The sequence below is a fragment of the Anguilla rostrata genome, chromosome 13 (genome assembly GCF_018555375.3).
Source record: "Anguilla rostrata isolate EN2019 chromosome 13, ASM1855537v3, whole genome shotgun sequence".
NCBI lineage: Eukaryota > Metazoa > Chordata > Actinopteri > Anguilliformes > Anguillidae > Anguilla > Anguilla rostrata.
This window is the reverse complement of record NC_057945.1, coordinates 33,511,032-33,537,477: the sequence shown is the minus strand read 5'-3', so window position 1 is coordinate 33,537,477 and position 26,446 is coordinate 33,511,032. Positions and strand designations below refer to the sequence as shown.

Below are 26,446 nucleotides of genomic sequence, written 5' to 3'. Positions count from 1 at the left end.
TCAGTAACCGAAACAATCATTTGGCAGCTGTCAGATTTCAGTAAATAGCATCTTCGCTAACCCAAGTGCACCCCGGGTAGTGCTTGTTTTCCAAACAAACAGCTTTCGTAACCGGTAATACCCTTCAGCCTGCTGTGCCAAAAGACCCACGTATCAGTGTGTGACACTGAATGGGGCTAAACCTGTTCCCATGCTCTGGGTAGCCAGCATGCAGAGCAAAGCCGCCGGTTTCTCATTTCACACTAATAATGTGGGCAGGAACCGGAGGGCAGACTGAGGTAATAGCAAGCCAGGACCCGCTGCGTTAGCAGAAATAATGGGCTTACGTTCAGTTCAGTTCAGCACAAGACACAGCATGGAAACACTCGAGATAGTCACTTCCCTTTCCCCCATGCACTGGCCACACTTACGTCCACAGCACATTCGTGCTTTACGTTCAATATGAAAAGTATAGAGAAATGATACATTTCTTCGCATAACGCTTATGCTCAACATATTCATTTGACTCGTATAAAAGATCCTTTCAAGCAGGTGTTCTGTAAAACTTGTAACTAACATAATCAACCACAAATTTCAGAACGCCTGCACTTTCATGACAACTAAACATTCATACAGCTCTGTGCCTCAGTACACTTTTGGCACCCTAGAATTACAGCATATTCTTATCCTCACACGGTCAGTTACGCATCTCATCTTAAATAGGTAGTTACTGTAGAGAACCCCATAAGAAACCAAGGCCAGCAACCCAAAAGGACTATAGACAGAAACAACATATATGTTGCTATGATTAATGTCTGTAAATAAACAGGATACCAACATCAGCTCATAAATTGTTTAAATCACAATATATTCATATATTCTGTAATATCAGGAAAATGATGCTTTTCCTGTGTTATTTTGATGGTGCTACTGTCGTTCAGAGACCCCTATGAATTCTCACAATTCCCCGCTTAAATTCTCCCGGAACTGCTACATTTCACCTTCTTGAGACATTTAGGCTAGACTGGCGCCCTCTAGAGACTGGTTAACTGTAATGCAACACAATGTGAATAGGCATGAGCAACAGAAGAAAATAAGTTTCGATTTTCTTCCAAAATGAAAATTTGTTAAAATAAATGAGTATATAAGGTGGGCGATTTGCACCATCCAATTAAAGCTCTGCTCAATTTAGTTAATAGTTTAATAAGCAGCTCTAAGCTCTGGATCACAACGCGGTCTCCCTCTCAGATGCTAAGGTCAGGCATCTGCTACTGCGGCAGGGGCATTTTAAAGGGTCACGAGGACCGATATGACAAAGCAATGAGCTCTGAGGACACCTTTAGGCAGACGCTGGTGTAGCCTGCGCAGTGTCACTGCAGAAAGGCCTTCACAAAGACTCCGGCACTGTGGTTTAGAGGCAAAATCAAAACTGCAACCTACATGCTTCTGTGATGTCACAAGCGCTCAATATACATGACCTTGTAATGTCCCCCTTAAGCAAGTAAATGTCCAGCTCTGTAAAAGTACCATGTACAAAACGAGAAGGTGCTTTTGCGAGGAAATAATTAATAAACGCGTCCCTCCGCAGTGCTGTAGCAATAATCTAGTCCCAGTAGAGCAGAAGCTAATGATCACATGCTATTTTCCCGTTTGTTTTGATTTGATTTGTGGGAATGACTTTGAAATATGAATTCGACTAAAAAATCTGCTTCTTGTCACATACCATTCACAAACGGTTACTAAAAGCTGTTAAAAAAAAAAAAAATGCAGAATAGTGATGATTACAGGAATTAGTGGCTGTGACTCCATGAATCAGAGATTAATTATGCTTAATATCCCACAGCATGTTGTATTAGAAAGAGTATAAAGGTCTTCAGTGACAGCCCTGTGTGGGTACAGGGTACATTCACTATAAGTGCAGTTCTCTCCAGTGGAAAATTTTTCCATTTTCTGTCCAAACAGGACAGCGTAGGTCCGGTGCAGCAGACGTTCTCTCTACCGACTTGCTCTTCCTCGATGTCGTCAGGAAGGTGAGCGGTTTGGGCGCAGCGTGCTCAGGTGTTGCCGACAACGTCAGGGGGAAACTGCACCCGAACCTCCGCGGTCGCCCCCTGGTCAGGTGCTGCCGCCCAAGAGTGGAGAGGTTTCTCCGTGGTTGACGGGCAACCTCACGTAGTGCGGCGAGTCGTACAAGTGGGTGCTCTGCAAGCTCGCCTCTGCGCGCAGCGTAATTTTCTGAGGAAAAGGGAGAAGTACGAATTTCATTCTGATTTCCTGCCCGGCTACAGAAACTACTGTGATGTTAGTTAAATAATCAGCAGTACATTTTTTTTTTTTAAACTTCAGATGGACAAATTTTGGTGGGAGGAGTGAGGAACAGTGATGTCCCGAACCGTTATCTATTTCAGTGGTTCTCAAACTCGGTCCTGGGGGACCCCAGTGTATGGTGGTTTTCATTCCAACCTCAACAGCAATCCCAGAATTTTAATAAGTTGCTTTTCATGTTTTAGAGCTGGGGCCCACAGTCTTATCCAGAAAGGGCCCGTGTGGGTGCACACACCTGATCCTGATTCTACTAATCAAGGTGCTTAGCAATGACTCTAGTGATTGATTAGTAGAATCAGGTGTGTGCACCCACACAGGCCCTTTCTGGAACCCCAGCTCTAAAACATGAAAAGCACCTAATTAAGAAAAATTAACAGCTTGTTAAAATTCTGGAATTGCTGTTGAAGTTGGAATGTAAACCAGCATGTACAGGGGTTTGAGAACCACTGATCTGTTTAAAGCAATAACAAGACAAAACATCACAATGCTGTCAATGTTACATCGCCTCGATCAAAACCTTTAAAAGGTATGGCTACAAAAGGTACGACCACAAAAATCATTCCAAAGGCGGAAACTACCGTCAGTTAAAGACTATGTCTTTAACTACAAGCTGAGGTGGTGCTTTGGTCAATGTCCAGTCGAGCCGGTCGAGACAGGTGAGCCCCTTACCTGAAAGTCACGGATGTAGGTCAGGAAGAAGCTGACAAAGGAGAGGGCTAGTGACCACTCCGATATGGTGCTGACGATATGGGCGGTGTAGCCCTAAAAAGAAAAAAGAAAAAAATACAAAAGACCACATTACACTGGGGACACTGTCACACCAGATAAGATATACTTTTATTGAACCCCGTGGGGTAATTTGTCCTCTGCATTTGACCCATCCTAGTTACTTAGGAGCAGTGGGCAGCCGCAGTGCAGCGCCCGGGGACCAACACCAGTTCTGAGGCCAGTGCCTTGGTCAGGGGCAACTGCACACCAGATCAGTGCTGTCAGGTAAGACGATGTCACGGTTAGCAGAACTTCAGGGTCAGGGACCTCAGTGCACGCTCGTGTCCACGGGTTTCACGGCACTCACGGTTTCCCCTGGGATCCAGTGCAGCTTCTTTTCCACATCCACCCCGGGGAGACTGCTGTACATGATCACGGAGGACACGAACACTGAGGGAGGAAACGAGTCAAGGGCGCACAAACCAACTCCAGCCAATCGGTGACATTACTGGACTACGGACTTTCGGGCAGAAGAGAAAACCAGCAGTACTGCTGACCTCGAGGACCAGATTTGAGTACCACTTGGTCTAGAGACTACGCCCTGCCCAAAATCTGAAGACACAGTTTCCCTGAGATGAGCAGCGGTAGATGAGCGCCTGGAACCCCCCTGTGATCAGCAGCAGATCCCAGGATTCCTTTGCACTCACATACCTGCTCTTTCACGGTGATCAGCAGCCCAACTTTACCACTAAGCCCCTAGTCACGGAGCTCCACTACTACTTAACTCATAACAGTTTGATTTACAGGGCGCCTGAAGCATTTTAAGTCTCTTGTGCAACGGGAATTACAATCTCTCTTTACCCCTCTCACAGAATGCAGTTTTAATTGTGTGTGTATTTCTCCATAAATGGAACACACAACTGTAAATGGAGGCCCTTGTCATTGCTGCAACATCCTCTGCCAAATCGGGAGGGTGCACAGACTAGCATGTGTGTCCCCCGACATTTCTACAGTCAGTCTGTATGCTCTTCAATCCTCCAGCTATGTTCCAGAGGACTACAGGCACAAGCAAATCACAGGCCTGATTGATCATAAGGCCTTCCTGAGCAGTGGTGCCCAATCATGGAGGGCTGAGTGTATGCAGGTTTTCATTCCAACCAATTGCTGCACTTGCTGATTCCACCGATTAACACAGCTTCAACCAGATGGTAGGGAACTCCTTAATGGAATTAGCAGGCATAGTGATTGGTTGGAATGAAAGCCTGCATACTCTCAGTTGTCCGTGGGACACGATTGGGCACCACTGTTCTTGAGCTTGAGCCAAGTACCAGTGCCTCTACTGCACAGCCTTTTTAAAAAATGTTTATTTATCCTTTATTTAACCAGAAAGGTCCCATTGAGATACAATCTCTCTTCTGCCAGGGAGTTCTGGTCAAGATGGCAGCAGAAAAATAAAAGTTTCATTTAAAAAACATACCAAAAACAAAACAGAACAGAACATACAAGGATCAAGGATCAGACATACTGGTGAAGGCCTTGGAAGCCTTCACCAGTATGTCTGACCATCTCCTCTGCTGATGCCACTGGGTAATACGTGGGGAGGATACTGCTGACGGCGCTGGCAGAGCTCCAGAGCCCCACCCCCAGCCGTGCCCAGAAGATGCCCTTCCCGTGGACGTGAGGCTGCATGCGATAAGACACCAGCGTCTGCACGAGAATGTACACCGCCCCCACGCCGAAGGTGAGCACCGCCCCCACCAGGTGCATGGAGAAGAAGGTGGTTTTCTGTGTGGGGCGGGGATCAGAGAGAACAGGTGAAGGACACAGAGAAAGAGGAAACATGACATGGCAGGAAAAAGGTCTCTCTCTCTTCTGCACACAGAAAAACACACAAAATGTAGGAAAAAAAGACAAAATGCATATGGCCACCAACGTTTTCCATACTTGTGCAATCCATGATATTTCATATTTGTTGTGTTTTAAAAAAAAGCAAATATTGGCATTCCATAGTAATCTGCACCTCAAAGCCATGGAACTACATTGTCTGCCAACTTTCATCACAAGCAGGAACTCAACCACTTAACCAAAGACAGATTCCACCCTAAGCTTGGAGAGCAGTGGTGCGTATTTTTCCAGAGCTCTGGAACACCTGCTGCCTGGCAACCACGCACCACCTGAACAGAGCCCACTCTACACAGTGCACATTTTCACACGATTAGAAGAGTGTGGCCCAGAATACCTGGAAGTTAGCCACAACGCACATCCCGAAGGAGCTCAGCCAGCCCAGACCCAGGCCGATGACGTTGAGCCAGTGGAGTCTGGTCTCCTCCGGGGCCGTCAGGGCCTGGACCTGCTTGTACCGCACGTACGTGGTTGCAATTCCTGCAGGAATAAAACAAGATCATCTTGACATATGTTTTTGGCGAGAGTCTCTTCCCCCCGTTGCCACTATTGATGGAAACACTAACGACGAACAAAGAAAATGAGAGACATGGGAATGATTGACGTGGTTCAAAAAAAGAAGAAAAAAAAGTACCTAAGAAAGAGGATATGTCGAGCATGATCCCAAAGACACACCGCTCAGGAGCGACCGTTCCAGTGTCACTGAAAACACAGCACAGGTTTTATTTCTCCTGGTCTTACGTCTTTCAGAAGTCCACAGAAGATCTCCATTAAAACCCTACAGGCCTGGGCCCTGTTTCATGAAGCAGGATAACTGAGTTAGCTGGACAATGGCACTGAGTAAAACCCGGAACCCTCCCAAATCTGGAACTTGGACTGAAGAAAGAAAGAGCTGTTCCCGGGTTTACTCAGCACAGTTATCCAGCTAGCTCAGTAATCCTGCTTTGTGAACAACCCCACCGGCGTTGGATCTACAATGCACTCATCTCTACTGATAACATTGTACATCTTGTGTGCACAATATTTTCAAGAATTGGGTAACTGGACACAGAACCCAAAATGGTAAATCCACTAGGGCAAACAAGTTTGTTTTAATCCAGTTCCCTCAAAAAGCGACCATGGAATAAAATTACAGGAAGCACTGTCTGAAAAAGGCTCTACCACAGTGGGGTGTGAATTATTTTTCAGGACAGTCAGCACACAGCTGGCACCTCTCACCTGATGTAGGGGACCACCGGGTCCACGTGCCTGAGCAACACCGCTGTAATGTAAGCAAAGACGAAAGTTGCCGAGGTCCAAATGACCAGAGCCGCAGGAAGCGCACACATGCCCTGCTGGAACCACCACATCTTTCCCTGGGTGGAGAGTTTGGCAGATTCACAATCCCACACTGAGCACCAACCGGCTCGGGCCTTGTCTGGGAAAAGGAGACAAGAGATCCAACGCATGAAAAGGTCTATTCTTTTCATTTCCGTCTTGAGTATCCCTCAATAGGGAATGGCCAATTGTCATTTTAGGCCTGTCCCACTCCTACAATGTCCTCTATAGACTTGGGAGGATGCAAAGTCGCATGCACGTCCTCTGAAACAGTGGTTCTCAACTTAGACCCTGGCAAGCTGTAGTGTCTACTGGTTTCCATTTTTGCTCAGCACTTAACTGATCAAATAAAGCAACTGATTAGTTGTCAAGAAATCAGGTGGGGTGAGTTAATTGTGATCAATTAAAGCACAATCACCTGGTTTCTTGAGTCTGATTTTAAAGTGAAAACAAAAAACTGCAAAAACACCAGGATCAAGATAGAGAACCACTGCTCTAAAATACAAGCACATGCAGTGTCTTAGAGCCCCTAAAAGCTGTACTCTTCTAACACGGTTAGATTGCGCATGAAGAACTGAGCACTGCCCACCACTTCCTCATAGTTACGTCTACCTCTATCACTTCTCTTAGTGCTGAAATTCTCACAAGTGCCGTTTCACTTCTGTTTCCCCTTTTTGCTTAAAATGTTTTAAATAAAAGCATCGGAATCACGCGTTTTTACACTCGTGAGGGGACAACAGAAACGCTGTGCTACCCTGGATTTATTCTGTCAGTAGCTCGTTTGATAACTGGTCTGTTACATATAGACTGATCTCTGCAATACACTTTGAACTGAGCGCTCTTCAAATGTACAAGTGACATAGAGAATCATTGTGGAGATCACCATGAAGCAGCGGGCTAAAAACAGCACAAAAAAGAAAAAAATTCAGCAATGTGTCTCGGAACCGGTTATAAATGCTACTGTCGAAAAAGCGAAGATAATCTTCCTTGTGACAACTGTTACATGAAAGACGCTTGTGTTTACAGTCATGTCACATTACTGCGCGACACAGCTACTGTAATATTGACATAGCTGCAAATAAACAGTGCAGTCGATAAAGAGAGTTACTTGGAGGTTTGGGAAAAAAATATACTGCTAACGTCAACTAACATTAATGCTAATCTAAAAGTCACCGCCGAGACGTAACGGCATCTGGGGCGAGTGGCCACCCTTACCTCAACTGCTAACGTCAGCAGCAGCTATTTTCCGCTTGTCGTTTCATAATGGAGAAATAAGTACAAACAACCCAATTAGCTATTGCGTTCAGAAACGAAACGAGAATACTAGGTACACTTAAAAAGCTAACATACTAAAAAAAATCTTTCACAGAATCCGCCGTTTCCTGGTGATAACTGAAACTACAAGATAGATACGCAGTTTTACGCAGCCGCGTAGTTTACTTCCTCGTTGTAAATTACCGGCATCCCCTGCGCTACTTTACACGGAAAGTTGGGCCCAGTGTGGTGTATCCAAGTAAATCCAAACCAAGGTAATTGCCTTTATTGTTACCCCTGACGTGTGGTAATTGCATGACTTCCTTATCGTTCATTTATCTCAAGAAAAGTCATAGGGCAGCCAATGTTATCTTGAAGCCAGTTTCCTATTCGGGCCAATTGTTGAAATACAGCGCCATCTAGTCACTGTTGATAGCAATGTCAAGCAACTGCAGTAACGTTATTATTCATCATCTTTGTTTCGACTGTTCTTCATCCTCTCCCTTTGTTGTTGTGCCGTTTTTTTCTTATCGAAGTCTGGAATTAGGGCTGTTTAATAATGATTATTAGGATCATGTTACACATAGTACATGTCATATTAGTATGTTTTATATTGGCAGGTAAATCAGACCATACATACTTTGGAAAGACATTGTGTTCCCTCAATAATCTCTGTATATTTCTGTTCCTCCTCCTGTACATTCTCATCTGCACATTTGTCAACTTCCTCTCTGCTCTCTTTTCATCCAAGCTGGCTCTCTCCTGTTTTTTCTCCTTCTTTCATCCTATTTTTAAACAAACTTTCCCACCCAACATCTTTCTTTTTTCCAAATGAGGAATGTCAAATCATAACTCGGCTCAGCGAAAGCATGTGTAGCCAAGCTGTACTTTTACCGTAAAGCTGGACAGACAGATTACCAGTACGTGGTTGACCTAGGAATCACCCAGCTCGTTAAAGCCCTTCCTGCTGGGGTAGTACTTTGGCCAAAAATATATGACCCAAGTAGACTCCAGGGTTATTAAAGTGGGGTTAAGACAGGCTGTGATGTATCCATAGGGCGGCAGTGAAGTATAATGGGTAAGGAACTGGTCTTGTAAGGTTCAATTCCCGGGTAGGACACTGCCATTGTACCCTTGAACAAGGTACTGAACCTGAATACCTTCAGGTATGCTGTATAAATGGATGCAGTGTAAATGCTATGTAAAAGCTGTGTAAGTTGCTCTGGATATGAGCCTCTACTAAATGCCCATAATTTAATGTAATGTAATTAGGTGCAATGTGCTGGTGCAAAACTGGCAGTAATTTAACAAAACAAAAAAAAACTGAAATGGCTTGGTTCTGGTTTAGCACCAGGTATGGATATTAAGTCTCTCTTAATCTTACTTTACTAACCCTGAAGTCCTCACAGGCTGTACATTACCCGTAGTTCTCCCAAGAATGTAAAGTAGTAAACAGTAAAGCAGTGAAGATTTAAAAAAATGCATTGTTAACCTAAATATAGCAATCTTTATTTTACAATTTTTTATTTAAAAATGGAAGTTTTTTTTTACAGAAATGTAAGAATCAAATAAACATAATGACTGAGAAAAGAGGAACCAACCAGTTTTTCAAAGCCTTAGTGAAAAACCCTGCCAGCCTGTTCAAATATGATTAACAATAAATAGAAATAAAGGTAAAATATAGCTGCAAGGACTAATTACGGGGGCAAGGCTTGTCAAAACCTTGCAAAGAAACATAATCCTTGTGTTTGGCCTCCTCATAATGAAGGTAATATTATAACTTTGAATTATTTTGTGGCTTTAAATATCGTGCGATGTTCTTTGATTATGAATAGAAAGTTATTTAATCTGTTGTTTAATGAACGCACAAACATAGGACATAGGTTCCCCCATTTGTTAAATACCATTTAGTTATATTTTATTTTTGTCATATACTCTGTGGCTTATGTTTGGCCAGAAAATGATACAATGACAAGAAACGCCATATTCAGGTACCTGTATATCAGCTCACACAATAGAGCTGTACCATAGTGACACACATCATACACAGAAAGAAAATCAAACATTCATAACTCCTTTTCAAAGTTTTAAAAATTCACACTTAGCTATTGCATGGCATGAATTAGGACAGAAACAATCACATCTCTTCAAAGTAATACAACGACTCATCAACTGTAAATCTGACTGCAGAAAATATTCCTGATCAAGATGAAGGCATTTGACCCAAAAATAAAAAATAAAAAAAAGTTCAAAACACTGACAAACTTCTAAAACGTGACTGCCTGAATTTACAATGAGAAAGTGCAATGACCACCAACCAAGAAATCCAAACTGGATTTTTGGAAACAGTCCTCATACTTTGGATTTGATACAATATATTGTCAGGTGAAGGAGAGATTATCTACTGACCTACTGTTTCACCCCCCAGTAAACACGATGGCTATAAACCATAGCTTAAAAGACCGGCAATATAGTCGATACTGACCTTTCCCAGTATACACTCAAAAGATGGCATGCCTTGCTAATAATACTTGAAGTACTCAGTAAAAAAAGCAAGGGGTTTCAGCAACTGTATAAATTTAAGGCAATGCATGAATTAAGGTCAGGGAGTAACACTGATGTGACAATATTTATATCAGTAACTATATTCACCAATGTCTTGCACAAAGCAGGTAGCTGCCAAATTATTTTCAAGTCGAATCTTAGTCTGTCCCATCACAAAAGGGAAAATATTATATACATAAAGAACAGTTACACACATATTTAGAAGATCAGCTAAGGTAAAAAAATGTTTTTAATTAAATACTATTTGAAAGTTAATTTTATTTCAAACATCAGTAAACAGAAAGTAAGTTTGTCAGTTTCTGTTTTCTTGTTTAAACAGTTTTCATAGTCGTATTTGCACAAGTCGGCTAAGTTAATGTGTCAGAATACAGAAAAGTTCTCTGCAACCATGTATTGTTCAGTTATGGCTAGATTGGCATCTTCATTGATTGCACTGGAAAAGGTCAGTATTCCGTCACCTATACAAAATTTGAGTGAACTTTTGCTGAGGGCTAGTAGGCAAAAAAAGTTTTATTTTATTTATTTATTTATTTATTTTCTTAAATGAAAAATTAATTGGATTCAGTTTAGCGAATTCCAATGGTGGGAAAGGTTGATGTGTTAATCAGGTGGTTGGTAAACTAACTATAAAAATAAAATGCCTCCAGTTTTTATTTTTGTTGTTTACGATACACTTCTTCCTCCATGTGACTGCATGGTTCCTTGTATTTATATTTAAGTAGGTTCAGCATTTCTGGCAAGAGGTTAGACTACAAGATATATTAAACTAAACTGTAACATAATCTGAGAATGGCACAGAAGACAAAGCAAAAGCAAAAAAAAAAAGAAGAAAAAATAACTTGCCTCTCCATATGGCAAGTTTTCTTTCTGAAATAAGCTAAATTAAGCAGCAAGATGTTAAGAAATTAGTCTTCGGTATGTATCTATGGCTGGGAATCTTTTTTGAAACAATGCATGTGAGCCAGCCAGAACGGTTTTTAATTGATGCTACTATGAATACATGACATAGTAATATTGAAAAATATTCATGTTAAGACATTTTCTCAAAGGAAGAATAACGTATACCATTATACTTTGAAGCCTTCCCTAAGTACCTTAAAACCAACAGACCAATTCTTCTGAAAATACATTAAGCTGTCAGTTTACCAATTAATTTATAAGAATAAGTGGGTAAATTAGTTATATAATCCGATTTACCCCCCCCCCACTCAAAACAAAAGCAAAACAGAAGTTAAAAAAAAAAAAAAAAAAAAAAAAAAAAAACTTTCCTCGTTTTTACGCTTGTCAAGAAGGCTGTGACGAGACCAGCAGATAAGGAGAAAATTGCACGTGACTGTGACAAATTAATAATTTATTCGATTTCATTCCGCCTCTCGTCCAAACCCCATCCTGCTCAGTTTTCCTCACTGGTCAGCCTTCGCTCCCTGAAGTCTCTTTTTACGCACCGAACGTGATGACGACGGCGATGACAGGAAAGTCGCTAATGGTGGTTGTGTCCCGGCGAACTGGACAGCGTGGCCAGGGGCTTGATTTTGAAGACGTAGATGTGCAGGTGGGAGGCGATCTGATTGCAGACGCTGACGCAGTACCGCACCAGATCGAAGAGGGAAAGGAGCTGTGGAAAGCGCAAGAGCGAGCGGACAAAGTTATGCTACCAACGTTAACCCGAGGCTGCTCCTTTTCAAATATTTACATGTCGTCACTTGACGTCACAGCAATTCAGCTGCGAGGAGATTCCCTCAAGTCCCCAAAGGCATCATTCATAAAGGTCTCATTCTTTACTTGTCCATCATCTTGCAAAATCCATCATACAGTGTTGAAAGAACGGGTGCATTTCATTTGAAAAACCTGTTTTGTGGTATATGTGAGGGTCGGAATATTTTGTTAGAACAACCGGACTGTAAAAACAGCAAATGTGCATGCATTACTGTGGCTACCACCAGTTATCTACCATTAGCACCATCAATATCTTAAACTCGGCAAAAAAACAGAGCGTGTAACAAATCAAATTAAACACTGTAGACAGGCAGATTATTCACTCGTGCTGGGACTGTGTCAGACCAAAGCTGTATTTTAACTCAGCACAACATTCATTCATTGTAGCTTGATCTGAATTCTTGTCAATACTAACGGACCAAAAAAACGTACAGGGCAATATAAAATGGCGACGGCGTGACCTTACCAGAGCGATCCAGAGGACCAGGTATTCATCAATAAAGCTGTTGAAATACTGGTCCAGGAATATCAGCCCCGGCCCCAGAAAAGCCAAGTCATGAAGGTACATTTCACTTTTTGTCATATGTGCAACCTGGGGGGAAAAAAAACCCATCAAAACATTGACATGAGACACGACATTATGAGACCTATACCTATAATGTAACACAATGCAGCTACTGTACCAATGCAAAAAAAAAAGACTTAAGACACCGTCATTTGTATATAATTAAAATACAGTATTCCATTTCCACTGAGCAGGCAGAAATAAAATAGAATGTCACGCATTAGAATCAACAAGCAAATTCCGGCACTACCGCCTGTCATACACCTCAATGTCTTTCAGCGTGCGGTAAGACTCACCACCAGCTTGTTGGTGATTTTTGCCGACACAAAACCAAACGCCAGGATGTAAAGGCAGGGGTGTTTCTCGAACAGCTGAACTGTGGATTTCTTGTAGATCATGACAGCCAGTATTATTACTGACCCTATGTGCAGTACAGGGGACAGCACACTTGTTCCCTGAAAAATACATCAAAGCACACGGGAAATGCAATGCATTTCAAATGATAATTATCGACACACAGTGAAAGCTGTCTGTTTACTGAAGCAGTTTACTTTTCTAGCGTGTGTAACAGTACAGTAACTATTCCCATTCTGTGCATTATATAATGTTCTTAAGACAGCCAATCAGCAGCAAGGCGTTGCAGCTAACATGTGATAGACAAAAAAAAAAAACATCACATGATCACAGGGAAGCTGTATGACCTTGCTGCTGATTGACTGTATTATCAACACCCAATTGATATCAGTGGTGATGGTGGTGGTTTTTGTGGTCTGCTGCTAGTTACAGAAATCAGACCACAAGCACCTGAAAACTTCATTCATTCATTTGTCTTCATGCCCCCATTAAGATCAAAATCACTTTTACAAGGGGAACCTGGCACGGAAGACAAAGCTACAAAGCCAAAGTCAAGAGTCAAAATTACAGCATCCTGTAGACAAAGGGAGTAAAGAGGAAAATAAACAGCAGGGATTAAAAGCGGTAGCACACTTACATTACTGTGCCATGAATTATGCAGTTACCCAATAGTGTGAGTAAGGAGCAACAAGGCCCAGTGTACCCCGACACCTGCAAACCTCACGATCGGAGAGACAACATGGCCGCCTTTGTGTTGCCTGGCGGGACTCCTGGCCACAGTCAAAACCGCCAAAGTCCAGACTCGATCCGACCCAACAGCGCGCACCCACCACAGCACTGTCCCAAAGTGTCACTGCCAGGTACACCACGCCTGGGGACCACGCTGGCTTACAAATGGCTCCCTTTCAAAGAGAATACCGAGCACACTGGCAATCACTGGACTTACTGCTATTGTGGATCCGTTCTTGCCCACGCCCCCGGTGAATATGACCCGGAAGTAGTTTGTGCAGGAGAAGACGGCCCCTAGTGCGGTGCAGAGGGCGGGCACTATTTTCATCTGGATGTTTATTAGTGGGATCTGGGGGGGATCAAAGAGGAGTGAGATAGCACCTTCTTATCACAGGACTTTTGCGTAACACTAACCAGATGTAAAAAAAGATCTAAGCAAAAACTAGAACCTACACAAAGTGTGTTTCTTGTATCAGATCTGAGGCAGTTAAACATAAAAGCCTTACCAGCTGACAAAACAGCTATTTATTTAAACTTATACAAACAAATGCAAACACAAGAAAGGTCTATGTAAAATGTACGCTACAGGTGAGCTAAGGTGAGAATAAAAACAAATACATTTACACAGTCCTGTTTGTAATGAGACAGGAAAGCGCCTACAGTAGGACTCTACCAGATGGATGCCTACAGAATATTTCTGCAAGCAGCTCTAAAGCCTGATTGCCTTAATAAAGTATCAAAAGGTAAATTGAGCGTCGGCTAAGGCTCATGCACAGTAAGCACAGCTCAGTAAAGCAACCAAGAAAATCAGTGATCATACAAAATTACTTCATTGAGAAAACAAAAAATAAATAAATAAATAAATACTGTAAAATTATGGGGTAAGAGAATTACCGGAGACTGCCAAAAAGCTGATCCTCCAATTGCAGCCAGCAAATACATGATTATAATGAGAATTTGGACTTCAGTCACATCAATGCTGAGCAAATAGAAAAGGCAGAGCAGGGTTAGAGAGATCAGTGAATCAGTTCATCTACATGCTCCCTTCCAGGGGGCCTGCACAGACTGCACCATGGTTACCCCCATAGGGTCAGGACTGAGGCCTCAGTGCAGTGGGACACTGAATTACACCCTCAACGCACAATGCACACTCGTCTTGTCCAACCAAGAAACTGTAATCATACAGACAGAGAAGGCTCAATATTTTTTCCCTTTTCTGTTGTATCTTTTAGAAATGGACAAGTAATCGATATACTGGTATGAGACCCTGTCATGTGCTTTTAGCAGAACTTTTTTTTTTGAGAAATGCTGAGGATGCCGTTAGGCACAGCTAAGATAAATGCAGCCAAATTAAGGGCACAAACTATATACAAGTCTTTCAAAACATTCAGCAGGAAGACTTGATGCAGGGCTACTCAACTCCAGGTCCTGTGGGCCACAGTGTCTGCAGGTATTTGTTCCCAAATAACATTCACATAATCAGGACTTTGACAGGACGTATCTTAATCAGAGCGCATGGTTACAAAAGTGCAAAACTCACAACCAGGATCAGTAGTCTGACTGAAATAGAGAGAAGAATGATATCCAGGCTCAAGTGCGGACACCTGCCCTAGTCCTATATGCTGGCAGCCCTTGAAGGTTAAACTGATTAACACTAACACAACGAGAACAGCAACAACGCAATCAATGGAAAAAATACAAGCAGTAGTTAAGACAGTTAATGCACCTAAGTCACCTACGAAACAAGAACTACACCACCTGTTGTCACTAATAAGCTGACTTCCTGAAATAAGGACGGAAAATACTTAGGGAAATCAGGTGGTGTAGTGCATGGTTGGAGCAAATGCCTGCAGACAACTGCAGCCCGCAGGACCAGGAGTTCAATAGTGCTGACTGTAATTATGAGAGATGCAACTGGGAAGTGCATTATTCCTCAGTGTCTTTCTTTAATTAGCCTGCTAGCTTTGTGCCATGCCCGTCCCTATATGCTGCAGTCTGTGCAGGAAGTGGGGTTCTGATTGGCTCAGTGCACTGCATTCACTAGGTGGGGGGGGGGGGGGGGGTGATGGTGATGGTTGCTCGGTTACCCTCAGATTCCAAAACCCGGGCCCCAGGGCTGCTGTGAACATCTGTAACAACGCTAGACAGATCTGTAACTCTGTGATATCAAATCTGCCGGCCAGAGAAGAGAGACAAGGGTTCACGTTGCACTCTCCAGAAAAACACTGAAACTCCACTGAGGTGACAGGCCTGTCTGCCCTGATTTCTAGTCCACATCAATAACTCTGATCTACGTAGGTTACGAACCACAGACTTCTGTATAGCTACTAACATTCAGGTAACACTGAGGCAAGGGAGGTTTAGTCCATCGCCTTCACACAAACGTGTGAGGTAAAACCTGGCAACTCTACAGTCCTCCTTCGACAAGCTCTCCCTCTGAACAAAAGGCGGTGCTCTAATGAGTCTTTGAGGAGTCGTAGCTGTCAGGTTAATTTAAATCCCACATTTAAAAATTTTGTGCAGTACAAGCTGTGATATGCAATATATATATCCCCATACAGGTGCACCGATACTATCTGTAAAGATCAAAGCCAACTCAATATAGCGTAAAACCAAATATTACAGGTGCTCAGGAAAATGCCTTGCCCTAGAGATACCACAGCCCAGGGTTGAAAGCTGACAATGCAGAACTGCTCAATATACTCAATTTTGAATCCACCGATGCGGTTGAGAAAATATTTGGAATTGATATCAGCTTGATAAAACTGAATCGGTGCATCCGTCCGCACACAACTTCTAACCCCAATCTAATCTCCTATCTAAACCCATAAAACCCCTATTCACACGTAATCCTTAGTAAATAAATGATATTGCTGCAATTAGTAACAGATCTCAAAAACATGGTAGTTTTCATTGCGCATGCAATAATACGTCAAACAAAGATCTCATTTCTTCCCATTCCCATGAAAGGACAATACAATAATTCTGTCCAGATACCCAAGAAAATCACCCCCCCCCTTCTCAAACAGAGTACACAGTTTCTCTTTTGTTGTGCAATGCACCCTCTCTTCTATGTGCTCCCAACTCCCATGTGACACCGCTGGACCAATCGCAGAGACGTTATGCGCAGTGTGAGGAAAGGGAAAAGCTGTGCCCACATCCCTGTGCCCACAGGCTGGCACAGACTCACATGCCGAAGCGCAGGGTGCCCGAGACGTAGGTCTGCCAGTGGGCACAGTAAAACATGAACATGCCCGCGAAACAGCAGAAGAACATCCAGTCAGGGTTGGTGCCCAGCTGTATGGCAATGCAGGTACCCAGGACCACAAATACTGCAGGAGAGAGGGGGAGAGGGAGGGAGGGAGAGGAGGAGAGAGAGGAAGGGAGGAGGGAGGGAGAGGGAAATGCTCGTAAGACAAGATCAGGTTAATTTGCATACATTCAAAATCGCTCTATTTCTACATTACTCCAATTCCATTCAAATACAATTATTTGGATATTGCAATTATGCATCAACACAGGCGGGTGATTTCTCCTATAATAGTCTGCCAGTGTCTGCAATGTTCTTAGGGTGCCCAAATCAGAATAACTTCTGAACAGTACAAAGCCTTTGTTTTATTTTCCAAAAGCACCACTCTCCATCTTACACTGCTGGTGCTTCTGGGACATTTATGAAGAGCTGTTTTGTGAGGCCATTCCGTACTTTCTGATTTCACATCCATGCACCACAAAGGTTATTGTGACAGGCGGGGAACAGTGCTGTACCTGTGGAGAGGGAGTCACAACCGTGGTCAAACAGCTCGCCCAGTGGGGAGCTGCTATTGGTTCGCCTCGCCTGCTTCCCGTCTATGGCGTCCAGGGATTGGTAGATGAAGAGGCCCACAGCGCATGACAGGTACGCCCACAAAGGTGCCTTAGAAAAAAAAATGCAACCCAAAGTTCAATCTACTAAATACATCAATAACACACAACTTACACGTTTTTACATATAGAAACAAAAATGTATAAATTTATCCTGCAGTTGTGCCTCTAGTAACCTCTGCACCACCTGCACCCAGATGAAGCAGGCACAGACTCAGGAACAACGACCATTTCACACCCAACAGGAGAGCTGCACCACACACTTCACAACAACAGCGGGGAAGCTGGTCAGGACCTGGCACATTTTTGGGAGGATCTAACACAGCAGTAACCCAAGGGCACAGGTTCAATCCTCCCTACCCCTGAGCCAACCTTCCACCTCTCCATCACTCCTTCTGCATCAGGCACAGGCACAGGCACAGCTAAATGCCCCACACATTCATACATTACCTAACCCGCTCGTTCCCGGTCAGGGTCACGGGGATGTTGGGAGGCTGAAGCCTATCCCAGCATGCATTGGGTGAAGGGTAGGAACATGCTCTGGACATGTCAACAATCTGTTGCAGGGCACACACACCATCGCTCACACACTCATACCTACGGGCAATCGCCAGTCTCTAATTAGCCTAGCCTGCATGTCTGGACTGTGGGAGGAAACCGAAGTACTCGGAGGAAACCCACACGGACAGGGGGAGAACATGCAAGACCCCACACAGAAAGGCCCAGACCTCAGATTCGAACCCAGGACCTTCTTTCTGTGAGGCCACGGTGACTCTGACCGCAGAAATGACTCGTCTCTCCCTCCATTCCCCGGGCTCCTCCTCTGGGCCATTCAACTGTACGACGATTTTGTGTTGCCGTTTTAGGCATGTTACACGTTATGTATTCTTTTTGCTTATTGGCTGTCTGTATCCTAAACTGTAGCTCCCCATGGGCCAACTCACACTGGATAAGGGGATGATCTGCCAAATAAATACATGCTGTGCAAAATTCCACGTTTATTCTTGCATCGGCCTCGCTAGCACAGCTTAAACAAACATGGTTGGGAGGAATGTTTGCCATGAATAAACAACTCGATTACACCCAACCCCCCCTTTCCCTTTAAAAAGGCACTGGTTCATTTACAGCCCACAGTAGTTTCAGAAAGTAACCACCCCAAACCTCTGTATCCCAAGCCAGTTTTTAAAAAATGCCACGGCCAAGTATTTCACATACTCGGTACATGGAATCTCCTATTTGTTAAAGGGATGAATGAACTACAAATGACACGTTTTGGACAATGAAACTGGACATGTAAAAGTAACCTGAACCAAATCCTTTAACTTGGAGCAAAAAAGGAGAACTTTTTATTGAGACCCTGCCAACGAAAGAATGAAAGACAGTTCAATCATAATGCAGTCTAGCGAGACTCCTTGCTCACCGGATATCTTTGCGGGTAATATAATTAAGCCAAACCAAATCGCACGGGGGCCTCATTTTCCAACAGTGCAGCAGTCAGAGCCAGGGGGAGATGGGGAGAGCCCCCTGCCATTCAGTGAGGCAATCTAATTTTTGCAAGCTTACTTCGTGTGTTACTTAGCAGAAACGGCATACTTCCCACAGTTACCATGAAAAGCATCCCCCTGAGCAACATCTCCAGTTACAGGAGGGCAGGTTAGGACTATTCTCGCACTGCCAAAACTTCACACTTTTGCCAAGGGCTCGGTCTTGGACAAGGCTCAGATGAGTTTATCTGTGACAGAGGACACACACAAGGGTGGCTCAAATTCATTCAGGTTGTTTTCCACGTGCAACCCAAATGATAAACGAAAGCATGTACGAAAGTTGGCTTCAACTGGATTTATCTATTACACCCACTGACTGGTTGGTGGATTTAGATAAGCATGACTGTGTCCACAGGGTACTTCACACAGCTGAGGGCTGGAAGTATGTGGGCATGGAGACTGAACCAGAAAAGTGGGCAGTTTATTTACATTACCCCAGAAGATACGTCCTCAACTAGATATTCTTCTACAGTGGTAAAGAATCATCAAACACTTCAGGGAACATGGTGCCCCCCCCCTCCACTCTCACTAGACTAATTTGGCAGATCAGCACCAATATCTGGAAACAAACAATTTGGGGTTACAAAAGGCATTACTTATCTCAGGCAGACTAATGCACACCCCCATGTACTTCCTAAATTCTGGGAAAGGAAACAATAACACAAGTCTAATACCAGCTGTGCACTGCCAGCAAACTCAACAGCAGGCCAATGTTACAGAGATGTGATGCAGGCAATGTTCAGACCGGACAAAGACCTCCTAGGTTCATACTGTGTAAGCAAGCAAACTGTCATGTATGCATTTCCCCCGTCAACCGCATAACATTTGTGTACAGCCTGTAGTTCATAAGTCTATTAAAATGTACAGTTCCAAGCAATAGCTACATTCTGACCTACTCCGCCAGTGTAGGAAAGTTGAAAAGCAGACATCTGCATACTTCTGTTTTCTGCACTGGCAGACCTGCTTACACGTACAGTATATTTTTAGCAAATGACTTATACTGTGACACAGTAGCAACTTCTTCACAACAGAACCACAATTTAGTACGAACTGACCCACATCTGCATAAAATATGCAAAAAGTAGCATTATTCTGACTAGCCTGATCTTGGAAAAGCAGGCAATCAGGCAAATACAGACAGCCGGTTATTCTGCCCATTCTTGGCAGAATGGCAGGATTTGGGGGGGGGGGGGGGTGTGAAACTCTGCGGGCATCACTGCCTCCAATTCGCCATGCATTCCTGCACATGCAGGAGTCTTCAATGCACTTCAAAGCCACAATAGTTGCATATTGCCCATCTGTAAATTCCTGCGGAAATGTGTTACGAAGAGCATACTAAGTAGGGAGGCTAGACTGTAGCTCACACACCTACGCAAAAAAAAGATCCACAGTTCTGAGGGGCACCTGAAACTTTAATTAGGCACAATTTACCTTAGCATTACCATAACTTTACCTTACCTAAGCAGTTTCTGTTTTATTTCAGCTTCTCATTCATTTAAAGTTCTCTGGAAAGAGAATGCATTTGAATATTGAACAATCTAGACAAGGACTACCTGGAAAAAAAAATCAATGACACACCAATTCATGCAAAAGCTTTCCTGTCTTTTTTATTTCCCCATGCAGAACTATGTGCTTTTTATTCCAGTTTAAACATTTTGATTGGCAGGGGTGTTAACTGTCTGAAGCAGCCAGGAATTTCAGGGAGCAACAGACAACCGCTGCTGCTAACAGCCTTAGCTTTCTGACAGGAAAAGCAGGACTGAGTTGTCACACAGTTCCGGAGCAACAGACTCCTGGATTAAAAGTAGACCGTAAAGTTTCTCATCTTTGAAGGAAGTGGCAATTGTCTCCCTCTACTTCGCTGTCCTTCAACGCACAGCAAAAGTGACACACTTAACCGTAGAGTGCTTCACTCCAAGTGGTTGGACACTGGCAGGCATACCCCCGACCCCCCCCCCCCCATGAACAACTGAGGGAGGCCTGGACTGCGGCTGACGCTTCCTAGCAAACCCCAGCTGCAAAGCAGATTTTTGGCCCACATACGTCAACCGCCAGTCAACCGCCAAAAAAATGGTACGGCCCAAACTGAACCCTACACAGAGGGCCAAAGTGAAACATATCCTGTCCTAGTCCCCAGTGCAGCTTTCTGAAAACATCCAGGCTTGGCCAACTGTGCAGCAAACAAACAAACAGAAATTTAACAAAGCCTGTGTGAGAAGCTCAAACCATTTTCCTCATAAGTCAGACAGCTTACATTTTTTCCCCTTTCTTTTGCATTAAACCATAAGTAAATAACGCTCCATGCTGCTGGTTTCCCAACCTTTGTCCTACAGGGGAAATGAGGAGGCTGGGAGGCGGGGGGGGGTGAAGAGGAGGAGACTATTTATAGGAGGAAAACAAGTTATATAAGCGGAATACTGCAGGTACGCACTCTCTGCACAAAATGTCCCACCTTTAACCCTGAGGAAACCTGTGTTTAACCCAACTCTGGCCCAGGCTGGCTGGCATTGGTCGAGCAGGCAAGCCCCGAGGCTCGTCCTCGGGTCGAGCCACCGGCGGGGCACGTGAGCGGCCATCGCGGCGAAGCCCGGACGCTTCGCAGGCCGGACCGCGAAGAGCAGGGGGGCCTGTAACCGGAGACGCAGCGACGCGGAGCGCCTGTCCTGAGCAGTGGGGCCAAACGAGGACCCTTCACCCCAGGCATTTGAGAAGCTTGGCTCAGGCAGCGGACCGACCGGCGACAACGACGAGCGTTCATTCATGTTTTTTTCCCCCTCCCATTCCTTTTTATTCACGGGAACGCTCAGGAATCCTGTCACACAAAGTTACACTAGAGGCCATGCAGGTTCATTATGCACGTTGACTGAGGGCGTCATTTAGGACACAGCTGCTAGCTGAGCAGGGGTTAGTCAGAATAAAACATACAAGATAAACATGAATTGATGTTCCAGTTTGCTAGAACATTAACAGACGTGCAAGACGTCTGAGCTGGTTGCCACACAATCAGGAAAAACAATCTTGAAAAGAAAAGAAAGAAAAACAAGATTTACCTGCTCTTAGTCTTAGCAAGTATGTGACCTTACACCCCCCTCCCCGCCCCGCCTCCACAACCAGTTTGTTTCTTTAAGGCTAATCCTCTAAGAAAAGTATGCCACAAGGACAAAAAACATGCAAAATTAAAAATATTATGCATTATACTATCAAGCTCAAGGTGAAAGAATGTCTGCTGTCCACATACGGTTGTACCAAATAGGACATAGCCAAAATGCGCTTATGTAGTCATTTAATTCCACAAAGTCAAATGGACAAAGTGAAAAGTGTTCAACAAAATAAAAAAACAACACACTGACCCTGTGACTTCCTGCCACGGAATGACTGCATAAGCAAGTTCTAGCTTTGTCCTTTTTTCCCCAGAAACAGTGTACGGACAACAAATAAACAACTACCAAGTAACATGTGAGGTCTATTAAACAGAGCACCATAACAACATGCAACAATTGCTTTTCCAAAGCTACAAACTGAAATTTTCAGCGGCAAAAACAGAGCCGGACTTTAAAGGTGTAATTACAGACCTGGTGGACTGATCCTTGGTGCTGATTTCACCAAAAGAAATGGAGGTCTAGCACAACCAGGGGGATTGTGGGACACTGAGGGTGATGGGAAAATGAGGGTGACAGGACATCGAGGGTGACGGGACATAGCGGATGACGGATATAGTGGCCTACCTGCTCGGTGGCAGTGGGGCAGTAGTAGACGAGCACCAGGGTGGTGAAGATGTTGGTGACGAGGCCCACGATGGTGATGAGGTTGGGGGCGATCCAGGTGGGCACGCGGCCCACCAGCCACTCCCAGTAGCACTGCATGACGGGCTCCAGCAGCGAGCGGCCCGAGCTGCTGTAGCGGTGCTCCTCCAGCCGCTTCAGCTGGTGGCGGGACAGGGGCGGGGCCGGCAGCTGGATCAGCCTGCTCAGGACGCAGACCCCGGAGCCCAGCGGGGCCGGCCGGCACGCCGAGTCGGGGGCCCACTCCCGGCCGTCCCGGGGGCCCGTGCCCCCCCGCGCCCGCGTAGTGACGTGGTGGCTGCTCATCGGATCTGCCCTGGTCTGCTCGCGGTCTGCCAACGACTGCCCCCCCTTCCCTTGCGGGTGCTAGGAATCCACTGCTGGGCCACACTCCGCTCCTGGAGAAGGGGGGGAGGGGGGGAGAGAGAGAGAGAGGTTAGGACAGTGAGTACAGTGGTAATGATCTGCATATAGGGCACACATCAGCACCTTAGAGTGAAGGAATGAGTTCACCTAATGAGTCAGACCCCTCAGACCCCTCTGGCAGCAGGTGACGCACAATGGCTACCCGGGCTAGAACAACCACAGACTCACTGAGATGGTCAGTTTAGGAATTAGGCCAAAAATTCGGTATTAACGCTTTTCAGGATAAATCCCACTGGATCCCAGCACAGCTTTTTAGAGCCTCAGTTTAGTACGTCATCTCAACACCCTCAACAGCACGTCACCCTCAACCTTTCAGCCGGTTAATGGTGACTCCGCCCACAGGAAGCAGTTCCTCCTACCGGCCATAAATTCCTTAAGCCATCCACGTGTAAACCAACCAGATGTCCCAGGATGAGTTATGACGGATGATTCCTTTTCACAAATTATTATATACTAAATACGATAATATTTAGCTAGAATTTAGTGTATTAGGTTGAGAATTACATCTTTAAACAGAAGCCAATAAAACAATCTTGCTTACATTTTCCCTTTGATTTATTCAAAGTCGTATCATTAACAATGCATTTCTGAACAGTCCATCTGTGCTTCCCTTCAGTTTTGGATACACCGCGGGCAGTGCACTTCCTTTTCTGTCATGACAAAATCTTGAATGACCCTTATGTTGCACCCTGGTGCCCTCAGAATGCCAGAGTGGTTAACGGCTTGTAACCAACAGCTGACCAGAATGCTACTTTTGCTCTTCAGAGACAGCTAACCTTCCAACTGGCATGGCAGGCCTGTCTTGACACCTAATGTGGAGTCGGCTGAATCTGTCGCTATTATGAGAACACAGGAGCTGGCGTCACCCTTTGTTACGGCTGGCAAACACGATGAGTCCCACTGCAGTCTGACTTGTCCTACATCACTACATTTCTAACACACCAGAATAGTCAACTAGGACACAAACCCACTGTGCATTAGATTCGTTCCTTACGCAAAGTTTGAATAAAAGTGTCAAACTGCTGCACGCTGCTCTCCCAGCTACTGTTTTCAAAAATGCTGCGTTCCACATTTCCTGGACAGATTCAGCAATATGAGACTAGAACACCAGGACTTTAGGCCCCAAGTGCCCCATCATTGTCAAAGAACAAAGAAAGATGTCTTTTGACGGAAAACAACACACAGCTTTATTGCTGTCTCTCACAACCTCTTACGTTTTCCCTCCCATGTATGCGGGGGGAGGGGGTGGGGGGGGGGGGGGGTACTGCAGTATAATGGTTAGAGAACTGGGTTAGCTACTGCAAGGCTACGGGTTTGATTCCCACTAGGGACATTACCATCCAACTATTAAGCTAGATACTTAAAATGAATTACTTCAGTAAAAAAATATCCAGCAGTATAAATGGGTTCTATGTAAAGTATATAATTTCTGTAAGCTGCTCTGTATAAGAGCGTCTGCCAAAATGAAAATGAAATGTCATGCCTTTAATGCAAATGAGTGATAGTTACACACTGTAGAATGGCAGGACAAATATGAACATCGGACGTCACGATGTAGCTAGATTTTTGTAACTGTTAAAGTATATCCACCTGGAAGAGCCATCGGATACTGACCGATGACTCTCCTTGTCTGACCCACCTCACATATTCATCCTGCTATGGGTCTATTCTCGTGATGACTTCCTGATACGTGTTGTAGTGCGCACTGGTTTTTAGCAAAAATAATGACTCTGTGAAATGCCAGGGGGAGCAGGACACCGGCTCAAGTAAAGGTGCTCTTAAAATGCGCATTAATGATCGAGGGTTGTTTTTCTATACTAACTACAACTTTTTATTTATTTGTTTTTTATGATTATGACTTGTGAATTCACAGCAACAAAAAAGTTGGCACTTTGTCGCTTGCCACCTCCAGGATAAATCATCATGAATATCGGTAACTTAGCCAGTGAAACAAAAGATCAGGAACTTCTAGTCACGTCTTCCAAGACAGGAATAACTAGTATACCACTAAGTGGATATTGGTAACGGTACACGATATGACATGAAAACAGAAAAGATGAATTGTGTCAGTGTTTCGTGAGCAAGCTAACTAGCTATACAACAACAATCAATACATAAAATTATTAGCTAGCTAAGTCACAAGTTATCTAGCTAGCCATCGCTCGCTCCCTACACTTAAAGACGTAAGGTCTTTGTATTCTGCAACTTGAGGTCAATGACAATGGTCAATTCGTATCATGTAACGTTATTTTGGTAGATAGCCGGTGGATTAGCTGATTGCATAGCAAAGCAAACCAAAGTGGGTGAACGCGTAAAAACATGACTAGCTAAAGGCTGACATGCTATTGCAAGACATCTCGGAACCAACACCCAACAGCACATGTGTCGTTGAACAGATAATAACGCTAGATATCTCGCTAGTCAACTTACGTAGCTACCTATCTTAATTGTAGGTTCTGTTAGGTAGCTATGGGAAACTGAAACGGTAGGCTGTCGATTATGCATAACGTTTGCAAGCTATGCAAAATTTAAAGTAGCCAACGTCATTAGCCTGGTAGATAACAAGTAACCGGTAGTTATTCACTTGCCCTCTTCAGAGCCCTTACCTTCAGTTGCTGTAACAGCCCGAGGCACCGGTCTCTCCTGGGGTGTCCAGCGACCAGACAAGGTATCCAAAACCTCAAGCACCTGATGAGTTTTAATTTTGGATACAGCTAATCAGAGTAAGACCGTCTCCCAGGAAAACGTAAAACGAGGAACCGAATGGAGCACGATGTGTCCACTTCGGTTCCCTGACTAATCGCTAGAGAACTGCCTCCTCCGAACTGAACGGATTTGGAACAGTGGAACTGCCCCAAAAGACTACCGCCCGGACTGACAACCAATTTCGGCTGCCGAATATAAAGGAGGAGCGCCAACTACTTCCGTCGCAGCTAAAGACCAAGAACGCGTTCGAGAATACGGTAGAAATTAAGACTGAAACCACAACTGCGTGAATGGCTTTGATTGGTCCTGTTTCACGTCGTTACGATTTAAAGAGGTGGGACTCATTCAAATCTAAACGTCAGTCTTTTCGAACTTGTTTGGTTTTTACATTAATTTAAGTTAGGCTAGTCACTTTGGTACGTGCAATCACTGCTTTTGATGCAAACTATCTTTACTTTACGACTTGTGTAAAACATATTGAGATGAGATATACATATGCATTTAGATAAAATGTTCATAGAACGCAGTAAATAATATATAGACTATATTTACAATGGGCCAGTGAATAAATAAAATAGCGTTTAATTTAAAAATAAAAAATAAAAAAAAACAACAACGAGTGGGAGACACTTAATGTATATATTAAACAACGAGTCGTATACTCTATAGCATCTCCTCTAGACTAACGCTTTAAAAAACTATGAGGGAATTTT

At 44.1% G+C, this 26,446-nt stretch overlaps 2 protein-coding genes across 4 annotated transcripts; both read right to left on the bottom strand.

The window, feature by feature from the left end:
• Nucleotides 1-241: 241 nt before the first annotated feature.
• Nucleotides 242-7,804, bottom strand: dram2b (DNA-damage regulated autophagy modulator 2b). Of its 2 annotated transcripts, XM_064305929.1 has the most exons (8): nt 7,447-7,804; nt 6,133-6,331; nt 5,549-5,616; nt 5,252-5,394; nt 4,620-4,797; nt 3,380-3,462; nt 2,974-3,066; nt 242-2,214 (listed from the first exon to the last, which is right to left on the bottom strand). In XM_064305929.1, the coding sequence occupies exons 2-8, from the start codon at nt 6,261-6,263 to the stop codon at nt 2,095-2,097; spliced, it is 816 nt and encodes a 271-aa protein (XP_064161999.1). In that variant the 5' UTR covers nt 6,264-6,331; nt 7,447-7,804; the 3' UTR covers nt 242-2,094. The 2 variants fall into 2 exon arrangements, with proteins under 2 accessions (XP_064161999.1, XP_064161998.1); XM_064305928.1 differs by lacking the exon at nt 7,447-7,804 and having other exon boundaries at nt 6,133-7,253.
• Nucleotides 7,805-9,377: 1,573 nt separating this feature from the next.
• On the bottom strand, nt 9,378-26,007 carry cept1b (choline/ethanolamine phosphotransferase 1b). Of its 2 annotated transcripts, none has more exons than XM_064305927.1 (9): nt 25,634-26,007; nt 22,545-22,999; nt 17,180-17,327; nt 16,605-16,746; nt 15,502-15,586; nt 13,632-13,763; nt 12,628-12,786; nt 12,233-12,358; nt 9,378-11,665 (listed from the first exon to the last, which is right to left on the bottom strand). In XM_064305927.1, the coding sequence occupies exons 2-9, from the start codon at nt 22,905-22,907 to the stop codon at nt 11,531-11,533; spliced, it is 1,290 nt and encodes a 429-aa protein (XP_064161997.1). In that variant the 5' UTR covers nt 22,908-22,999; nt 25,634-26,007; the 3' UTR covers nt 9,378-11,530. The 2 variants fall into 2 exon arrangements, with proteins under 2 accessions (XP_064161997.1, XP_064161996.1); XM_064305926.1 differs by lacking the exon at nt 15,502-15,586 and adding an exon at nt 14,309-14,393 and having other exon boundaries at nt 25,634-26,004.
• Between the last annotated feature and the right edge of the window lie 439 nt (nt 26,008-26,446).

What these genes read in the sequence shown, in the direction of transcription:
- dram2b (XM_064305928.1), bottom strand. Translation starts at nt 6,383, where the DNA reads ATGAAAAGAATAGACCTTTTCATGCGTTGGATCTCTTGTCTCCTTTTC. An exon ending in CCGGTGGTCCCCTACATCAG is followed by an intron (nt 5,617 to 6,132) that starts GTGAGAGGTGCC and finishes CTGTGTTTTCAG; the next exon opens with TGACACTGGAACGGTCGCTC. An exon ending in CCTACATCCGTGACTTTCAG is followed by an intron (nt 2,215 to 2,973) that starts GTAAGGGGCTCA and finishes CCTTTTCCTCAG; the next exon opens with AAAATTACGCTGCGCGCAGA.
- cept1b (XM_064305927.1), bottom strand. Translation starts at nt 22,907, where the DNA reads ATGAGCAGCCACCACGTCACTACGCGGGCGCGGGGGGGCACGGGCCCC. An exon ending in GCCCCACTGCCACCGAGCAG is followed by an intron (nt 17,328 to 22,544) that starts GTAGGCCACTAT and finishes TTTTTTTCTAAG; the next exon opens with GCACCTTTGTGGGCGTACCT. An exon ending in AAATCACCAACAAGCTGGTG is followed by an intron (nt 12,359 to 12,627) that starts GTGAGTCTTACC and finishes TTTTCCCCCCAG; the next exon opens with GTTGCACATATGACAAAAAG.